At 42.0% G+C, this 16071-nt stretch overlaps 1 protein-coding gene across 1 annotated transcript in view; it reads right to left on the bottom strand.

Moving 5' to 3' along the window:
* cfb (complement factor B) overlaps nucleotides 1–16071 on the bottom strand; it is a 150349-nt gene that overhangs the window by 56490 nt on the left and 77788 nt on the right. The window contains exons 26-31 of the mRNA XM_062969325.1: nucleotides 13948–14100; nucleotides 11348–11449; nucleotides 4840–4977; nucleotides 3348–3445; nucleotides 2484–2601; nucleotides 1207–1354 (exon numbers count right to left, since the gene is read on the bottom strand). Of these exons, the coding sequence (XP_062825395.1) occupies nucleotides 1207–1354; nucleotides 2484–2601; nucleotides 3348–3445; nucleotides 4840–4977; nucleotides 11348–11449; nucleotides 13948–14100 (757 nt within the window). The remainder of the gene's footprint in view (nucleotides 1–1206; nucleotides 1355–2483; nucleotides 2602–3347; nucleotides 3446–4839; nucleotides 4978–11347; nucleotides 11450–13947; nucleotides 14101–16071) is intronic.

The raw sequence follows: 16071 nt of genomic DNA, 5'->3' as shown, positions 1-16071 counted from the left end.
CACATTTTACGGTTTAACGTTTGGATCATTTGCAGATTGGGTTCATATGTTATCTGTAGGAATCTCTAGGTCGGTAGATCTCAACCTTCCTAATGCCACATCCCCTTAATACAGTTCCTCATGTTGTGGTGACCCTGGTGACCCCCAACCATAAAATTATTTTCATTGCTACTTCGTAACTGTAATTTTGCTACTGTTATGAATTGTAATGTAAATATCTGGTATGCAGGATGTATTTTCATTCACTGGACCAAATCTGGCACAATACCTCATACGCCCACATTTGGATACTGGTGGGGTTGCGGTGGGATTGATTTTGTCATTTGGGAGTTGTAGCTGCTGGGATTTATAGTTCACCTACAATCAAAGAGCATTCTGAAATCCACCAATGATGGAATTGAACCAAACTTGGCATACAGAACTCCCATCACCAACAGAAAATACTGCAAGGGTTTGGTGAGCATTGACCTTGAGTTTGGGAGTTGTAGTTCACCTATATCCAGGGAGCACTGTGGACTCATTGTTTGGTGGATCTGGATCAAATTTGACACAAATACTCAATATGTGCAAATGTGAACACTGGTGGAGTTTGAGGAAAATACACCTTGACATTTGGGAATTGTCGCTGGGATTTACAGTTCACCTACAGTCAAAGAGCCCCTTTGAATCCCTCCAAAGAAGAATTGGGCCAAAGGACAGGCACGCTTCAGCCTTCTCTGCCAGAAATATGTGTTTCTTATGGTCTTTGGTGACAACTCTGAAGCCCTCTTGTGACACCCCCCCCCCCAGGGGTCCCGATCCCCAGGTTGAGAAACACTGCTCTAGGTCCTCCATTGCAACTTTCTCTTCTGGAATTAGAGTGGAGGAACTAGAAATTCCTACAGAGAACATGGCAGACATTTGAACATCTTGCAACATGTCTCTATGGTCAACTTTCAGGGGTCAATATTCAGTGGTCTATGATCAACTTCCAGTGGAAGCTGACCATAAAGTTATGCTGAAGGACTTTCTAGAGATGTGTTCTCCCAAGTCTTTCCACTTTTGCAAGGGACTTGCACCCTTAGCCCCAACAAAAGTTGAGGGCCTACTCCATAACAACGTTGTGCGATAAGTTTCTCAGGGGCACAGGCAACATTCCTTGGTTTTTAAGTGGAACAAAAATTCAATCCTCCTTATTCTTTCCTTCTTTCTTTCCTTTCATCTCACCTTTGAGAAGCAGAGGGCATGACGGGGGAGGCAAGTTCCACCAGAGCAACATCATAATCATAAAATTCAGGGATTCCCTTATTGGCCAGCCTCCCAATCTGATAATTTGGGTGGGAGTAGAGGGCTTTCACATTATAGGGTTTTTTGTCTAAGGAGGAGAAAAATAAAAATTAGACACCTCCTGTGGGCATCCACAGACATTAGCAGACAGTTACAATGCTCATCTAAAAACCGCAATATATGTTGCTAGCAAAACCAATAAAATCCTAGGCATTTGAAAGGCTGAAATATTTTGGTTGCCATCAAGAACACCTTGGTCCCACCACCATCAGGAGCAGCATATCCCCAGCTTTCCCTATTTGGTAGGAACTGCTTCAACTATGTCCTCCCACTTTTTCAACTGCTTTTAAAGAGTTCCAGTTTCTCTCTCCTCCCACATTCCAGCTTTTCCTCACCTTACTTCAATTCCTCCAAACTGAGTTCAAAATGTGAAAGTAGTTTATACTCAGTTAACTCAGACTGGATCTACACTACCATATAATGCAGTTTCAGAATGCAGATAAACTGCAATTAACTGAATTGCGTGAGTCTACACTGCCATACAATCCAGCTCAATGCAGTTAATCTGCATTCTGAAATAGCATGATATGGCAGTAAAGAGGTGAGGAAAGGAGGAGATTGAAACTCTTCTCCGTATCCGCAGGCGAAAGCAAACTGCTGTATCCACTCCTAACTGATCCATTTATCCTCATCAATAACTTTTATACACACAGATGTTGTTTAGCTACATGTATATCAGTTTTATCTGTGAAACATTGGAGGGTATGATGCCGGTTTCTTGGGAATTCAAGAGCAGCTGTTTCTGTGCTGTGGGTCTCCCTCCCATGGGAGGTCTGGTTGAACCCCTAAATAATTCATATTTTAATGATACTGCTTATCAGGATGTAAGTAAAATAAAATAAAGGGGAATGGAGGGGGGGGGGGGAATTGTGAGCAACATTTTGGTCATCTGAGAAGCCAACAGGAGCAGTGGTTTGTATTTAAATAATTTATGATTGGAATTGGATATCTAGTCATTTCTGGTTTCAGTTTCTTCTATTCTCCTGCATTTTGTTTCCACTTAGATATATCGTGGAATATCATGGACTGTTTTTTGTTCATTGAGAGATGGTTAAAGGTTCAAGAGCAAACCAGACGAGTTTTATTTTTCGTGACTGTTTGGCAACCCACCAATCGCTTCCCTCTCTCCATCCTCATCTTGAAATAAGGTCACTTACCAATGGTAACAGTGATCTGATCGGCTATATCATCAATAGTGAAGCAATGGGCTGCTGTCAGGATGAAGTATTTGGAAACAAGGGCTCCTTTGCAGTGCTCATATACACCACCAGTACGCTTTGATTTGGAAGAGGGAAAAAACAGTGAGTAATTAGTGAATAGAGGGTCAATGGAATGGTGGATCAATAGTTCACAACTGCAATCCTGTGGATTTTTACTTGGGGATCAGGCCAGGCTGTGGCGCAGCTGGTTAGGAGCCAGCTGCAATAAATCACTACTGACCAAGAGGTCATGAGATCGAAGCCCGGGTTGGGTTAAGCCCCCATTAATAGCCTAGCTTACTGTTTACCTAAGCAGCCCGAAAGACATTTGCATTGGTCAAGTAGGAAATTTAGGTACGCTTTATGTGGGAGGCTAATTTAACTAATTTACAACACCATAACATTTCCAGCAGCTCGTGGAAGGAATGAGGATGTAATACAATCAAGGATTCGGTGTCACAAGTGGACACTGAAGTGTCTTCCCCTGTGGCCAGAATCAAGCATGCCCTCATGAAGCCAGAAGCTGGAAAATGTTAAATTGCCTCTGTGTGTGTCTATATGTTGAATGTCTAATGGCATTGAATGTTTGCCATGTATATGTGCATTGTAATCTGCCCTGAGTACCCGTCAGGGTGAGAAGGGCGGAATATAAATACTGTAAATAAATAAATAAATAAATAAAAATCACACAAGGCTCTAAAATGGGCATGGCATTGTTAACCCATCTTAGTTTGAGCAGGATAGTCACTCTTCATATTGCCCAACATTACAACCGTAGAAGGAAAATGCTTTCAGTTTCCATTCCGAAGGTCTCAATCTTACCCTGATGGTGATCTTGGTGTACCAGGGGTTCTTCTGTTGGTGGTCTGGCGTGTCATGTTCCTTGGCCAAACCACACATGGACAAAGTCTCAGATTCATCTAGGATTAGGAAGACATATTTTATAGTTGTTGAAATTCAGAGTACTCCAAGGAAAAAAGGGAATGGCTTTCCCCAGAAAAGCAGGATGATGCAGAGAACAAGCCAAGGGCATGCACCACTATGGCCAGATCCAGCATTGCAAGGAATGGGCATAATTTCACTTTCCTTCAACGTGCAAAAGCACTTCTGAACCTCCAGGATCAACGTTGAGTCCAAGAGGACTCCCAAACTGCAGATGGAGGAGTGTGACCCCATCCAACACAAACTGAATCCCTATTCCCTAATCTGCCTTCCAACTGACCAGGAGCAATTCTGTTTTGTTTGGATTAAGTTTCAATTTGTTTGTTCTCATCCAGTCCATTACTGATGCCAGACACTAGTTTAAGACCAGGACAGCTTCCTTGGCTTTAGATGGGAAGGAGTAGCAGAATTGGGTATCATCTGCATGATCTCTCCCAGCAGTTTCGCCTACATCTTAAACAGCATGGGGAACAAACCCAAGTATTGAAAGACCTCATAGGTCAATAGCCAGGGGTTCGAGCAGGAGTCCCCCGACACCAACATCTGGATTTGCCCCTCAGGAAGGACAGTGCCACTGTAAGACAGCGCCTGTATCAAAAGCTGCTGAGTATATGAGAAAAAAAAAACTGGATCTAGCTGCATTAAAAAATCCAGAAATTTCCAGGGACAACAATTAGCATTATGTTTAACTCTTTTATGTCATTAAACTACCACCATATGGTCAGTATAAAGTCATACAATGCATTTAACTGCCTTATATGAATCTACACCAGGCATGGGCAAACTTTGGCCCTCCAGTTGTTTTGGACTTCAACTCTCACAATTCCTAACAGACTACTGACTATTAGGAATTGTAGGAACTGAAGTCCAAAACACCTGGAGGGCCAAAGTTTGCCAATTCCTGGTTTACACTGACTATATGATGCAGTTTCTAACGACATTATATGACAGGACAGATGGGTCAAATTATGTCCATAAGTAGACCATGGGGGAAATAACCATCCACCTAACACTGCTCCACCAGTGATATTCAGCAGCTAACACTTAGCCATCTCTATCATCAAAGAAGGAGACCACCGCACTCCCAGGCAACATATTCCACAATTGAAATGCTCTTATCTTCAGGAAGTTCTTTCTAATATGATGGTAGGATCTCTTTTCCTGCCATTTGAATCCATTGCTCTGTCCCAATGTCCAGAGCTGCCGGAAACTACCTCACCCCCTCCTCAATGTGACTTCCCTCAAATATTGAAAATATTCCCTCTTCTTCAAGCTAAACATTAGCCAGCTTCCTAAGCTGCTCCTCTTAGGGTTGGCATTGGAGGCCCAACAGGTAAAGCATGAAATTAGTGAAAATATCGGTTCTTATTACCAATCATCTCCTCAAAAGCCAGCTGGAGGTCACTGTAGTCTTTTATTTTGAAGGCATGCCTCTCGCCACTCTTTTGAGATGCAATCTTATTCACATTTTCCATGACGACTGTGCCCCCAACAGCAAAGACGTAGACATCTGTGGGAAAATGTGGATACAAACATATGGATGGGTACAGAAATAATAATAATAATAATAATAATCCCCCCCGCAGGTGCCACCTTGACGTGGTGGGGGGGCTTAGCTGCTCCAATGATGACTGAGGGCTGTGCTGGCGGTAGTGTAACTACCGGCAGGTCCAACCAAGCCAGAGAGGCCTCAGCTGAGGAGCACAACCAAGAGCACCTAACCCATTAGCATTATGGAGAATCAAACCCAAACAAAGTCTATACTGGCTCGGTCGTCGCCCAGGATAAAAAGGACCGCGGTGGATGCTGCTGATTCTGGACATCCATCGACAAGTGGGCTACGGAATCATCAAAACCCAAATGAACAGTCACAGAAGCGGCAAAAATATACAATGCCAGAAAACCGCACAATTATGAAATGCTACTACAAATCTGAACCTCAAAGGCGTGGCTACCAAAAAAGGATGCATCAGCTATGGAAACAAGAGTACCCTGACTCACAGATAACAGAACCCCGACTGGCTGACCAACGAAGATTCATAATCAGAAACAAAGTGTTCAGTGAAGTTGAACTCGAAGAAATCCAGAAAATTTGCAAAGTAGATTACCATCAGACCACAGCACAGACAGCAGCAGAGACTCCAGCAACACTTGGAATGGTGGAACAGATTGAACCAGAAGAAAGTGTGGCGCTTTTGCAAGAATTTGAGGAACCAGCACTTGAAACATCTGTTGAACCACCAGGAACCTTGACAGCAAGACAACAAGAGCTCAAGGATAAGATCATGGCTCATGCTGCAGCAAATGCAATAAGACAGCGGCTCCCAACTCTAAAAACAGTGCCCAAGAGACACCTGGCGCTTCTCATGAAAGATGTGAATGCAGCACTCTCCACTGTCCAAATAACATCAATTGAACAAACAAACCAGTTTGCCTACAGTGCAGCAGTGATAGTAACAGAAGAACTTGGGCTCCTACAACCAAGGCAGCCCCAAAGAAAATCGACTGGAAAACCAAAGTGGAAGGTCAGGCTAGAGTTGAAAATCAAGAAACTTAGATCAGATGCAAGTAACCTGAAAAATATGAAAGAGAGGAAACTGAAGAATGACAAAATCAAGCAATACCTGATCCGAAAGTACTGGCTGAACACCAGAAAAATTGAAGAAGCTTTGGAAATCGTGAAAGAACAAATTACAGCAACAGCCAGAAAAATTGAAAGGTATGAAGCCAGAATCATCCAGTACAGACAAAATCAACTGTTTCAATCAGACCAAAGACGGTTCTACCAGAGTCTGAACCAAACAACAGACACAGTAACCATAAAGCCAGAGAAAACTGCAACAACAAAGTTCTGGAAAGAACTTTGGGAAAATAATAAAAACTACAACAAAAACGCTGGGTGGATAAAGGAGTTTGAAGGAAAATTCTCACAGAACAAAATGGAACTGATGGAAATAACAACTGAAATGATCAGCAAACGAGTGCAAAAAGTCAAGAACTGGACATCGCCTGGTAGTGATCAACTTCATGGATTTTGGCTCAAACATCTGATTAGTTTACATGGAAAAATGGCCCAACAATTCAATGAGATGCTGCAGAAAGGAAGTATCAGTGAATGGCTAACAACTGGAAGAACATACCTGATACAAAAGGATCCAGCAAAAGGAGCAGCACCAGGAAACTACAGGCCAATAACGTGTCTGCCCACTATGTTTAAACTACTGACTGGCATCATAGCTGACAGAATTCAAGACTATCTTGAAGAAAAAAACATCTTGCCAGATGAACAGAAAGGCAACAAACGGAAAAGCAGGGGCACAAAAGACCAGTTATTGATTGACAAAATGATTCTGGAGAACTGTAAGAGCCGAAAAGCTAATCTTCACATGACGTGGATTGACTACAAAAAGGCCTTTGACTCACTCCCACACAGCTGGATCATCAAGTGCCTGGACGCCATCGGGATTTGTAAAACAGTTGGCACCTTCATTGAAAACATGATGGAGCACTGGAAAACTGAACTGTTTGTTGGAAATGAAAGCTATGGACTTGTCAACATCAGGAGAGGAATTTTCCAGGGAGATTCATTGTCCCCTCTGCTTTTCATTATCGCCATGATCCCTCTGTCAACAATCTTACAAAAAACAAATCTCGGCTATCAAATATCTAAGAATTCTCACAAAATTTCACATTTGATGTACATGGATGACCTGAAGCTATATGCGAAAACGGAAACTGAAATCCAGTCTCTGACCAACACTGTCCGAATTTTTAGCACTGATATCAACATGGAGTTTGGTTTGGACAAATGTTCGACAGTGGCATTGAAGAAGGGAAAAATCATTGAAAGTGAGGGCATAAATATGCCCAATGGCCAAACAATAAAGTGTCACCAGCCAGAGGCCTATAAATATCTGGGCATACTACAGCTGGACAACATCAAGCATGAACATGTGAAAACTGTGGTCAGCAAAGAATACACACAAAGGGTCAGAAAAATTCTCAAAAGCAAGCTCAATGGAGGCAACACCATCAAGGCCATAAACACCTGGGCCATACCTGTCATAAGATATACTGCTGGCATTATAAATTGGACACAGGTGGAACTGGACAATTTGGACAGAAAAACAAGAAAACTTATGACCATTCATCATTCACTGCATCCTCGCAGTGATGTTGACCGGCTATATCTGCCTAGAAGATCAGGGGGCAGAGGACTCTTACAAGTAAAGCAAGCAGTCAAAGAAGAAGAACATGCCCTGGCAGAATATGTCAAGCAAAGTGAAGAACCTGCTTTGATTGAAGTCAAAAATCAGAAACTCCTCAAAACACAGCAGACAAAAAACCAGTACAAGAAAACCGCACTACAAACTAGAGCTGACAGCTGGCATAACAAAACACTGCATGGAAAGTTCCTTGACAAAATTGAAGGAAAAGCTGATAAGGAGAAGACCTGGCTCTGGCTCACGAATGGGACCCGGAAGAAGGAGACAGAAGGCCTGATCCTTGCAGCCCAGGAGCAAGCCATCAGAACAAATGCAATTAAGGCCAAGATTGAAAAATCAGCTGATGACCCAAAATGCAGACTGTGCAAGGAAACCGACGAAACCATTGATCATATCCTCAGCTGCTGTAAGAAAATCGCACAGACAGACTACAAACAGAGGCACAACTATGTGGCCCAAATGATTCATTGGAACTTATGCCTCAAGTACCACCTCCCAGCAGCAAAGAACTGGTGGGATCACAAACCTGCAAAAGTATTGGAAAATGAACATGCAAAGATACTGTGGGACTTCCGAATCCAGACTGACAAAGTTCTGGAACACAACACACCAGACATCACAGTTGTGGAAAAGAACAAGGTTTGGATCATTGATGTTGCCATCCCAGGTGACAGTCGCATAGATGAAAAACAACAGGAAAAACTCAGCCGCTATCAGGACCTCAAGACTGAACTTCAAAGACTCTGGCAGAAACCAGTACAGGTGGTCCCGGTGGTGATGGGCACACTGGGTGCTGTGCCAAAAGATCTCAGCCGGCATTTGGAAACAATAGACATTGACAAAATCACCATCTGCCAACTGCAAAAGGCCACCCTACTGGGATCTGCACACATCATCAGAAAATACATCACACAGTCCTAGACACTTGGGAAGTGTTCGACTTGTGGTTTTGCGAAACGAAATCCAGCATATCTATCTTGTTTGCTGTGCCATACAACGTCGTTGTGTTGATAATAATAATAATAATACTTTATTTATATACCGCCCTGTCTCCCGGATGGGACTCAGGGCGGTTTACAGTCATAAAAGCAACACAAACATTACATAACAACATAATACACAGTAAAATAATACAATTATAACAATAAATCACACTTACATGACCAGATAAGCCTCCTGAACAAATAAATGCAGAAGCAAACTGGATAAAGGAGGAGGCAATCCATATTGTAAAAAAAGGTAAAGGTAAAGGTTTCCCCTGACGTTAAGTCTAGTCGTGTCCGACTCTGGGGGTTGGTGCTCATCTCCATTTCTAAGCCAAAGAGCTGGCGTTGTCTGTAGACATCTCCAAGGTCATGTGGCTGGCATGACTGCATGGAACGCCGTTACCTTCCCGCTGGAGCAGTACCTATTGATCTACTCACATTTGCATGTTTTTGAACTGCTAGGTTGGCTGGAGCTAACAGCGGGTGCTCACTCCGCTCCCCGGATTTGAACCTGGGACCTTTCGGTCTGCAAGTTCAGCAGCTCAGTGCTTTAACACACTGAGCCATCGGAGGCTCCAATCCATATTGTACTTCTGCATTAATATCTCTTCATATGGCATGAGAGCCTTTCCACTGATCAATGATTGCATAAATCAGTGGTTCTCAACATGTGGGTCATCAGATGTTTTGGCCTTCAACTCCCAGAAATCCTAACAACTGGTAAACTGGATGGGATTTCTGGGAGTTGTAGGCCAAAACACCTGGGGACCCACAAGTTGAGAACCACTGGCATAAATCATGACAGCAGGTTACTAGGGCAAAACTAGCATGGGATTCAACTCTTTATAGTAAGATATATCATAGAATCATAGAGTTGGAAGGGACCTCGTGGGCCATCCAGTCCAACCCCCTGCCAAGAAGCAGGAAGATCGCATTCAAAGCACCCCTGACAGATGGCCACCCAACATCTGTTTTAAAGCCTCCAAAGAAGGAGCCTCCACCACACTCCGGGGCAGAGAGTTCCACTGCTGAACAGTTCTCACAGTGAGGAGATTCTTCCATATGTTCAGGTGGAATCTCCTTTCCTGCAGTTTGAAACCATTTTTCCACATCTCCAGGGCAGCAGAAGACAAGCTTGCTCCCTCCTCCCTATGACTTCCCCTCACATATTTATACATGGCCATTGTATAACTATATCTTGCATCAGACTTGTGGCTAAGAAATTTATCTTTTTGATCAAATTGTCTAGCTGACTTGCAAATCCCTAAAGGTACCAGATCCCATCTGATCTTGAACGCCAGGCAAGATCAGCTTTGTTTCTCGTTTCATTTTTTTAAATTAATTTAGAAATTATAGCAGACATTCATGAAAGTGAAAAACAAGAAGTAAAATAAAATACACACATATAAAAAAAGAAAAAAATTCAGAAAGATATAAAGATTTGCACTGTAGTGTACAGCCAGCGTTTGTTAAACTAATGGATATTCACAGAGTGGCTGTACCGTTGTTATACCTTGACTTATCCTTGTCCCCCTAACCCCTCACCCGTGAACCCAACCCCCTAGACATCCGATACCCCTCAGTAAGTATCACGTAACTAATCATCAACTACCCATGTATCTTCTTTCGCTAAATCCCCTTTATGGCAGTCATCAAATCTACCTTTGTCTTCTTTTCCAGATACCCAAGTATCAGCCTCCATTTCTTTACAAAATCCTCATTATTTCCTCCTCTGTTACTATTTGTCAGCTTGGCCATTTGGATATATTCCCCCCAGTTTATATTCTTCTCTGCCCTTGAGTTCCATTGCCCTCTTTCTTTAACTAAATATTCCTCATATGTTCCAACTTTAGTACATGTAGCTGGTCTCAAGACTGCTTCCAATGGGAGCAAGATCAGCTTTGTTTAGTCCTTTGATGAGAGACAGCCTACAAATATCAAGTGGTGTAGGCTATATTTCAGAAGAAGGAACCAACCAAATTACTTCTGTCTATTCCTTTCTCAAGAAAACCCAAGAAAATTCTTTGTGCAAGAAAACCCTAGAAAACTCGTGGAGTCACGTTAAGTCAACAGGTGACCTGAACATACCCAGCATTGACTTCGTTTCCATAAAACATCTGAAACTGTCTGAAAATTTGAAGATCAAAAGAATATAAGACAATAAAATACCCTATATACTCGAGTATAAGCCGACCTGAAAATAAGCCGAGGCACCTAATTTTATCACAAGAAAACTGGGAAAACATTGACTCAAGTATAAGTCGAGAGCGGTAAATTTCAGAAATAAAAATAGATACCAATAGGATTACATTAATTGAGGCATCGGTAGGTTAAATGTTTTTGAATATTTACATAAAACTGTAATTTAAAATAAGACTGTCCAGGGATGGGGCCCTCCTGGTCTCTCTTGGGAGGGAGCTCCAGTGTTTGGGAGCAGCCACCAAAAAGGTCCTCTCCTTTGTTCCCACCAAACGCACTTGAGTGGGACATAGAGAAGGCCCTTCGCAGAGGATCGTAGAGTCCTAACAGGCTCATAAGAAAGAGATACCATGGACCTTGGACCCCAGGAAGTCCTTGAGACCACCAACGGCAACACCAGAAACTTCATGTCAGCCAGCCAGCACCCATACCACTGCCTCACTGTTACCTAATGCAGTAACCTAATTACCTAAGAAGTCCTCTCTGGGATGGGTGCGGTTACGTCCAATGTTGAGGAACTCCCGGATTTGTCTGATGACACGAATTGGATCACCACCCATGTTGTAGTCACCTGTAGAAAAGGAGGGGGGGGGAGAGGAAAGGGTGGAGAAGAACCATGAGAGATTCAATTACTATAGATTAAAGGTGGTTTGTTTAGTGAAGCTGATGGTGTGTACCGTATTTTCTCATCAGATTGGCATTATTTATTTATTTATTTATTTATTTATTTATTTATTTTTATTTCTCACATTTATATCCCGCCCTTCTCACCTGAAGGGACTCAGGGTGGCTTACAATAATGGCAACCATTTGATGCCCATGCAAATCAATATAAAACAGTGCATAAAACAGTTAAAACTATTAAAATGCATTAGAAATTAAAAAATATAAATTTCTAACATAAAATCAGATCCGTTCATCCTCATGCTTTGTCCATAGTTCAGTCTGTGTCATCTTCGCCATTTATTGATTAAAAGCCTGGGCACACAGCCATGTTTTTAGGGCTTTTCTAAAGCCCAACAAGGTTGGAATTTGTCGCTGGCGGAGCTGGCGGATTTATGGCATGAAAACAACCAAAAGCTGCAAAGTCTTTCTCACTAGAAAATTAGTAGGAAGGGGCCGGGCTGTAGTGCAGGCTGGTTAGCGGCCAGCTGCAATAAATCACTCTGACCAAGAGGTCATGAGTTCAAGGACAGCCCGTGTTGGGGTGAGCACCCAACAATTAAAATAAAAAATAGCCCCAGCTCATTGTTGACCTAAGCAACCCGAAAGATAGTTGCATCTATCAAGTAGGAAATTTAGGTACCATTTATATGTGGGGAGGCTAATTTACGACACCATAAAAATCATCCAGCCGCCGTTGGAACAAGGAAGTTGCCATCACAGTGGATGATGAAGCAGCTGCTTCCCCTGTGGCCGGACTCAAGCATCTCCTCAGGAGAAGGTTAAATTGCCTCTGCGTCTGTCTCTGTCTTTGTTCTATGAGCATATGGCATTGAATGTTTGCCTTATATGTGTACAATGTGATCCACCCTGAATCCCCTTCGGGGTGAGAAGGGCGGAATATAAATATTGCAAATAAATAAATAAATAGGAAGAGGGACAACTCCTGGAATGTTTTAAGAAATTGATCACTGGGGCTAAAGGCTGCATAAAAGGGAATGCTTTTTACAAGCTGACAAATAGACTAAATAAAGACTTAATTGTTTTCACTATTTATGTATTGTGTGCCCTTTCCTAGATTAGGAGGACCTGAAGATGGTAGTGCATGACCTGGTAACCTCATGGTTGGACTTCTGCAATGCACTTTATATTGAGCTACCTTTGTACCAGGTTCAGAAACTCCAGTTGGTTCAAAATACAGCAGCCAGATTGGTAACAGGAACATCTAGGAGCGAGCATGTCACACCTATCCTAAAGTCACTCCATTAGCTGCCAATTTGTTTCCGGGCAAAGTACAAGTTGTCAGTTTTGACCTTGAAAGTTCTACATGGTTTGTCCATACCTAACACTGCTGCAGCCTTTCCCATCCTGTTGGTTTTTTTGCTTTAATACCTTTTGCCATTTCTGATGTTTTCATCTCTAAAATGTTAGAGGGGAAGTGAGCTGCATTAAACTTTCATGTGCTACTACCCTGTTTCCCAGAAATTAAGACAGTGTCTTATATTAATTTTTGCCCCCAAAGATGCACTAGGTCTTAGTTTCAGGGGATGTCTTATTTTTCCACAAAGGAGAATTCACATTTATGGTTGATTTTTTAAAAAAATGAAAATTTATTATCTACTGTACAGGAGTTGTCATCACAAACCAGCATAACCAAACTGTGAATCTTTTCAAGAATTTCTAAATTATATTTTATTGCTATACTGTTTTTAAATTACTGTTTTAAATTTCTGTTCATATGTAAATTTATGTTGTTGTTGGGCTTGTCCCTGTGTAAGCTGCCCTGAGTCCCTTCTGGGAGATGGAGGTGGGATACAAGAATAAAGTTATTATTATTATATTATTATTATTTCTTGTTACTACCTTTATTTCCATGCACAACAATCTATGGTATGTACATTTACCGATCCTGCATGCTTCCAAACAAAACTTTACTAGGTCTTACTTTCAGGGGAGGCCTTATAGTTTGCAATTCAGCAAAACCTCTACTAGGTCTTATTTTCTGGGGATGTCTTATTTTCAGGGAAACAGGGTATGTGTATCCCACCCTTTTGGGGAGGGGGCCCACATAGCAGCACATGAAAGCTTTATATAAAGACAAAAGAAACGTCTTTATATAAATAAGATTGGGCTGCTGTGAGTTTTCCAGGCTTTATGGCCATGATCCAGAAGCATTCTCTCCTGACATTTCGCCCACATCTATGGCAGGCATTCTCAGAAGTTGTGAGGTATGGAAAAACCAACTTGCTTAGTTTTTCCATACCTCACAACCTCTGAGGATGCCTGCCATAGATGTGGACGAAGCGTCAGGAGAGAATACTTCTAGAACATGGCCATACAGCCCGGAAAACATACAACAACCCTCCGACCACAGAACTTGTTTTTTCATTCTCCCAAAGATCTCACCGTCACTCAGGAGGACAATCACATGGCGAGTTTTCTCTGACACCGGAGGAGGATTCAGTCCTCGCCTCCTTTCTGCTGCTTGCTGGGTGATCATCATTGAGTAGACAGAAGAAAGGCCTTTTTGGATGTTGGTTCCAGGCTTCTGCTTGTGCTCTGAAGAAGGAAGAAGGAAAAGCCACCAAAGGTGTATTTACACTGAGAAATTAATACAGTTTGACAGCACTTTAACGAACAAGGTATTCAGTGACAGATCTTGACACTTGAGGATGTTTTCTAGTTTCTTTACAGCTGTTCTGATCCCTAGTGTATTTTGCCCTCCACATTTATGAGTTTTGACTTTCACGGATTTGATTATTCATGGATTCCTTTGCTGGAAAATGGATGATGCTGGAGAACTGAGGGCCCGTCCACAACCATATAACCCAGAATACCAAGGCAGAAAATCGCACAATATCTGCTTTGAACTGGTATATCTGAGTTCATACTGCCACATATTCCAGCTCAAAACAGATAATGTGGAATTTTATTCAGCTGTGTGGAAGGGACCTTAGAAATTGCTACAGAGGTGTTCTCTCAGGTAAAAATGATGATCAATTATTTTATTTGTGTTTTTTAATTTTTGCCACAATGAACTATACTATACTACATTTTTATTTTTGCGATGTGCACACCACCCAGTGTTTCTCTTTCTGCCCCATCTCTGCAAGGCTCCAGAGCTTAAAATTATTATTATTATTATTATTATTATTATTATTATTATTATTATTATTATTATTTATTGTATGACACAGCAAACAAGATAGATATGCTGGATTTCGTATCACAAAATCACAAGTCGAACACTTCCCAAGTGTCTAGGACTGTGTGATGTATTTTTGGATGATGCGTGCAGATCCCAGTAGGGTGGCCTTTTGCAGTTGGCAGATCGTAATTTTGTCAATGTCTATTGTTTCCAAATGCCGCCTGAGATCTTTTGGCATGGCACCCAATGTGCCGATCACCACCGGGACCACCTGTACTGGTTTCTGCCAGAGTCTTTGAAGCTCGGTTCTGATAGCGGCTGAGTTTTTCCTGTTGTTTTTCGTCAATGCGACTGTCACCTGGGATGGCAACATCAATGATCCAAACCTTTTTCTTTTCCACAACTGTGATGTCTGGTGTGTTGTGTTCCAGCACTTTGTCAGTCTGGATTCGGAAGTCCCACAGTATCTTTGCGTGCTCATTTTCCAATACTTTTGCAGGTTTGTGATCCCACCAGTTCTTTACTGCTGGCAGGTGGTACTTGAGGCATAAATTCCAATGAATCATTTGGGCCACATAGTTGTGCCTCTGTTTGTAGTCTGTCTGTGCGATTTTCTTACAGCAGCTGAGGATATGATCAATGGTTTCGTCAGCTTCCTTGCACAGTCTGCGTTTTGGGTCATCAGCTGATTTTCGATTATTATTATTATTATTATTATTATTATTATTATTATTATTATTATTATTATTAATTGCACTTATATACTGATTCTCTCACCCCTTGGGGGACTCAAAGTGATTCCCAATATAATCAATGGCAATATTCAATGCCTTACATGTATAAAACAAAACATATCAAAACAACAACAATAACAATCGGTTTGGCACAGGCAGTATCCTCCTTGCCTGTTGTTAAAACTTGTGATGTAATGTAATGGAAAATCAAAATGTATAGTCCACGCACTGCCTTGCACTGCCACGCACTGCCTGCCTTGGGCCTGTTTAGAAGTTGTTTAAGGCCCCTTTAGGGGGGTCCAGGGTTCGTTTTGCCCCTTTGAGCCTGTTTAGAAGTTGTTTAAGGACCCATGAGGGTGGTCCAGGGTTCGTTTTTCCCCTTTGGGCCTGTTTAGAAGACGATATGTGCCACGCAGGTGAACAATAAAGAACAAGTGGTTTATTTTCCTTAAATCCAGAACAACATATCTACAATGTGCTCAATTGCAGAGGGATTTAAAATAGCCTTTCCTTTGTCCATGTGGATAAATTCCTTCCAGCAGCTCCTAAAGCAAGAGCACATTTCAAAATCCATGTCTCTTTCTCTCTGCTTCACTCTTCCAACTATCTCTCTGCACCTGCTTAGCTGAAGCCTGAACAAAATTGCAA

Source organism: Anolis carolinensis, chromosome 2, assembly GCF_035594765.1.
Source record: "Anolis carolinensis isolate JA03-04 chromosome 2, rAnoCar3.1.pri, whole genome shotgun sequence".
NCBI lineage: Eukaryota > Metazoa > Chordata > Lepidosauria > Squamata > Dactyloidae > Anolis > Anolis carolinensis.
The sequence above is the reverse complement of the archived record's forward strand: the minus strand, read 5'-3'. Positions and strand labels throughout refer to the sequence as shown.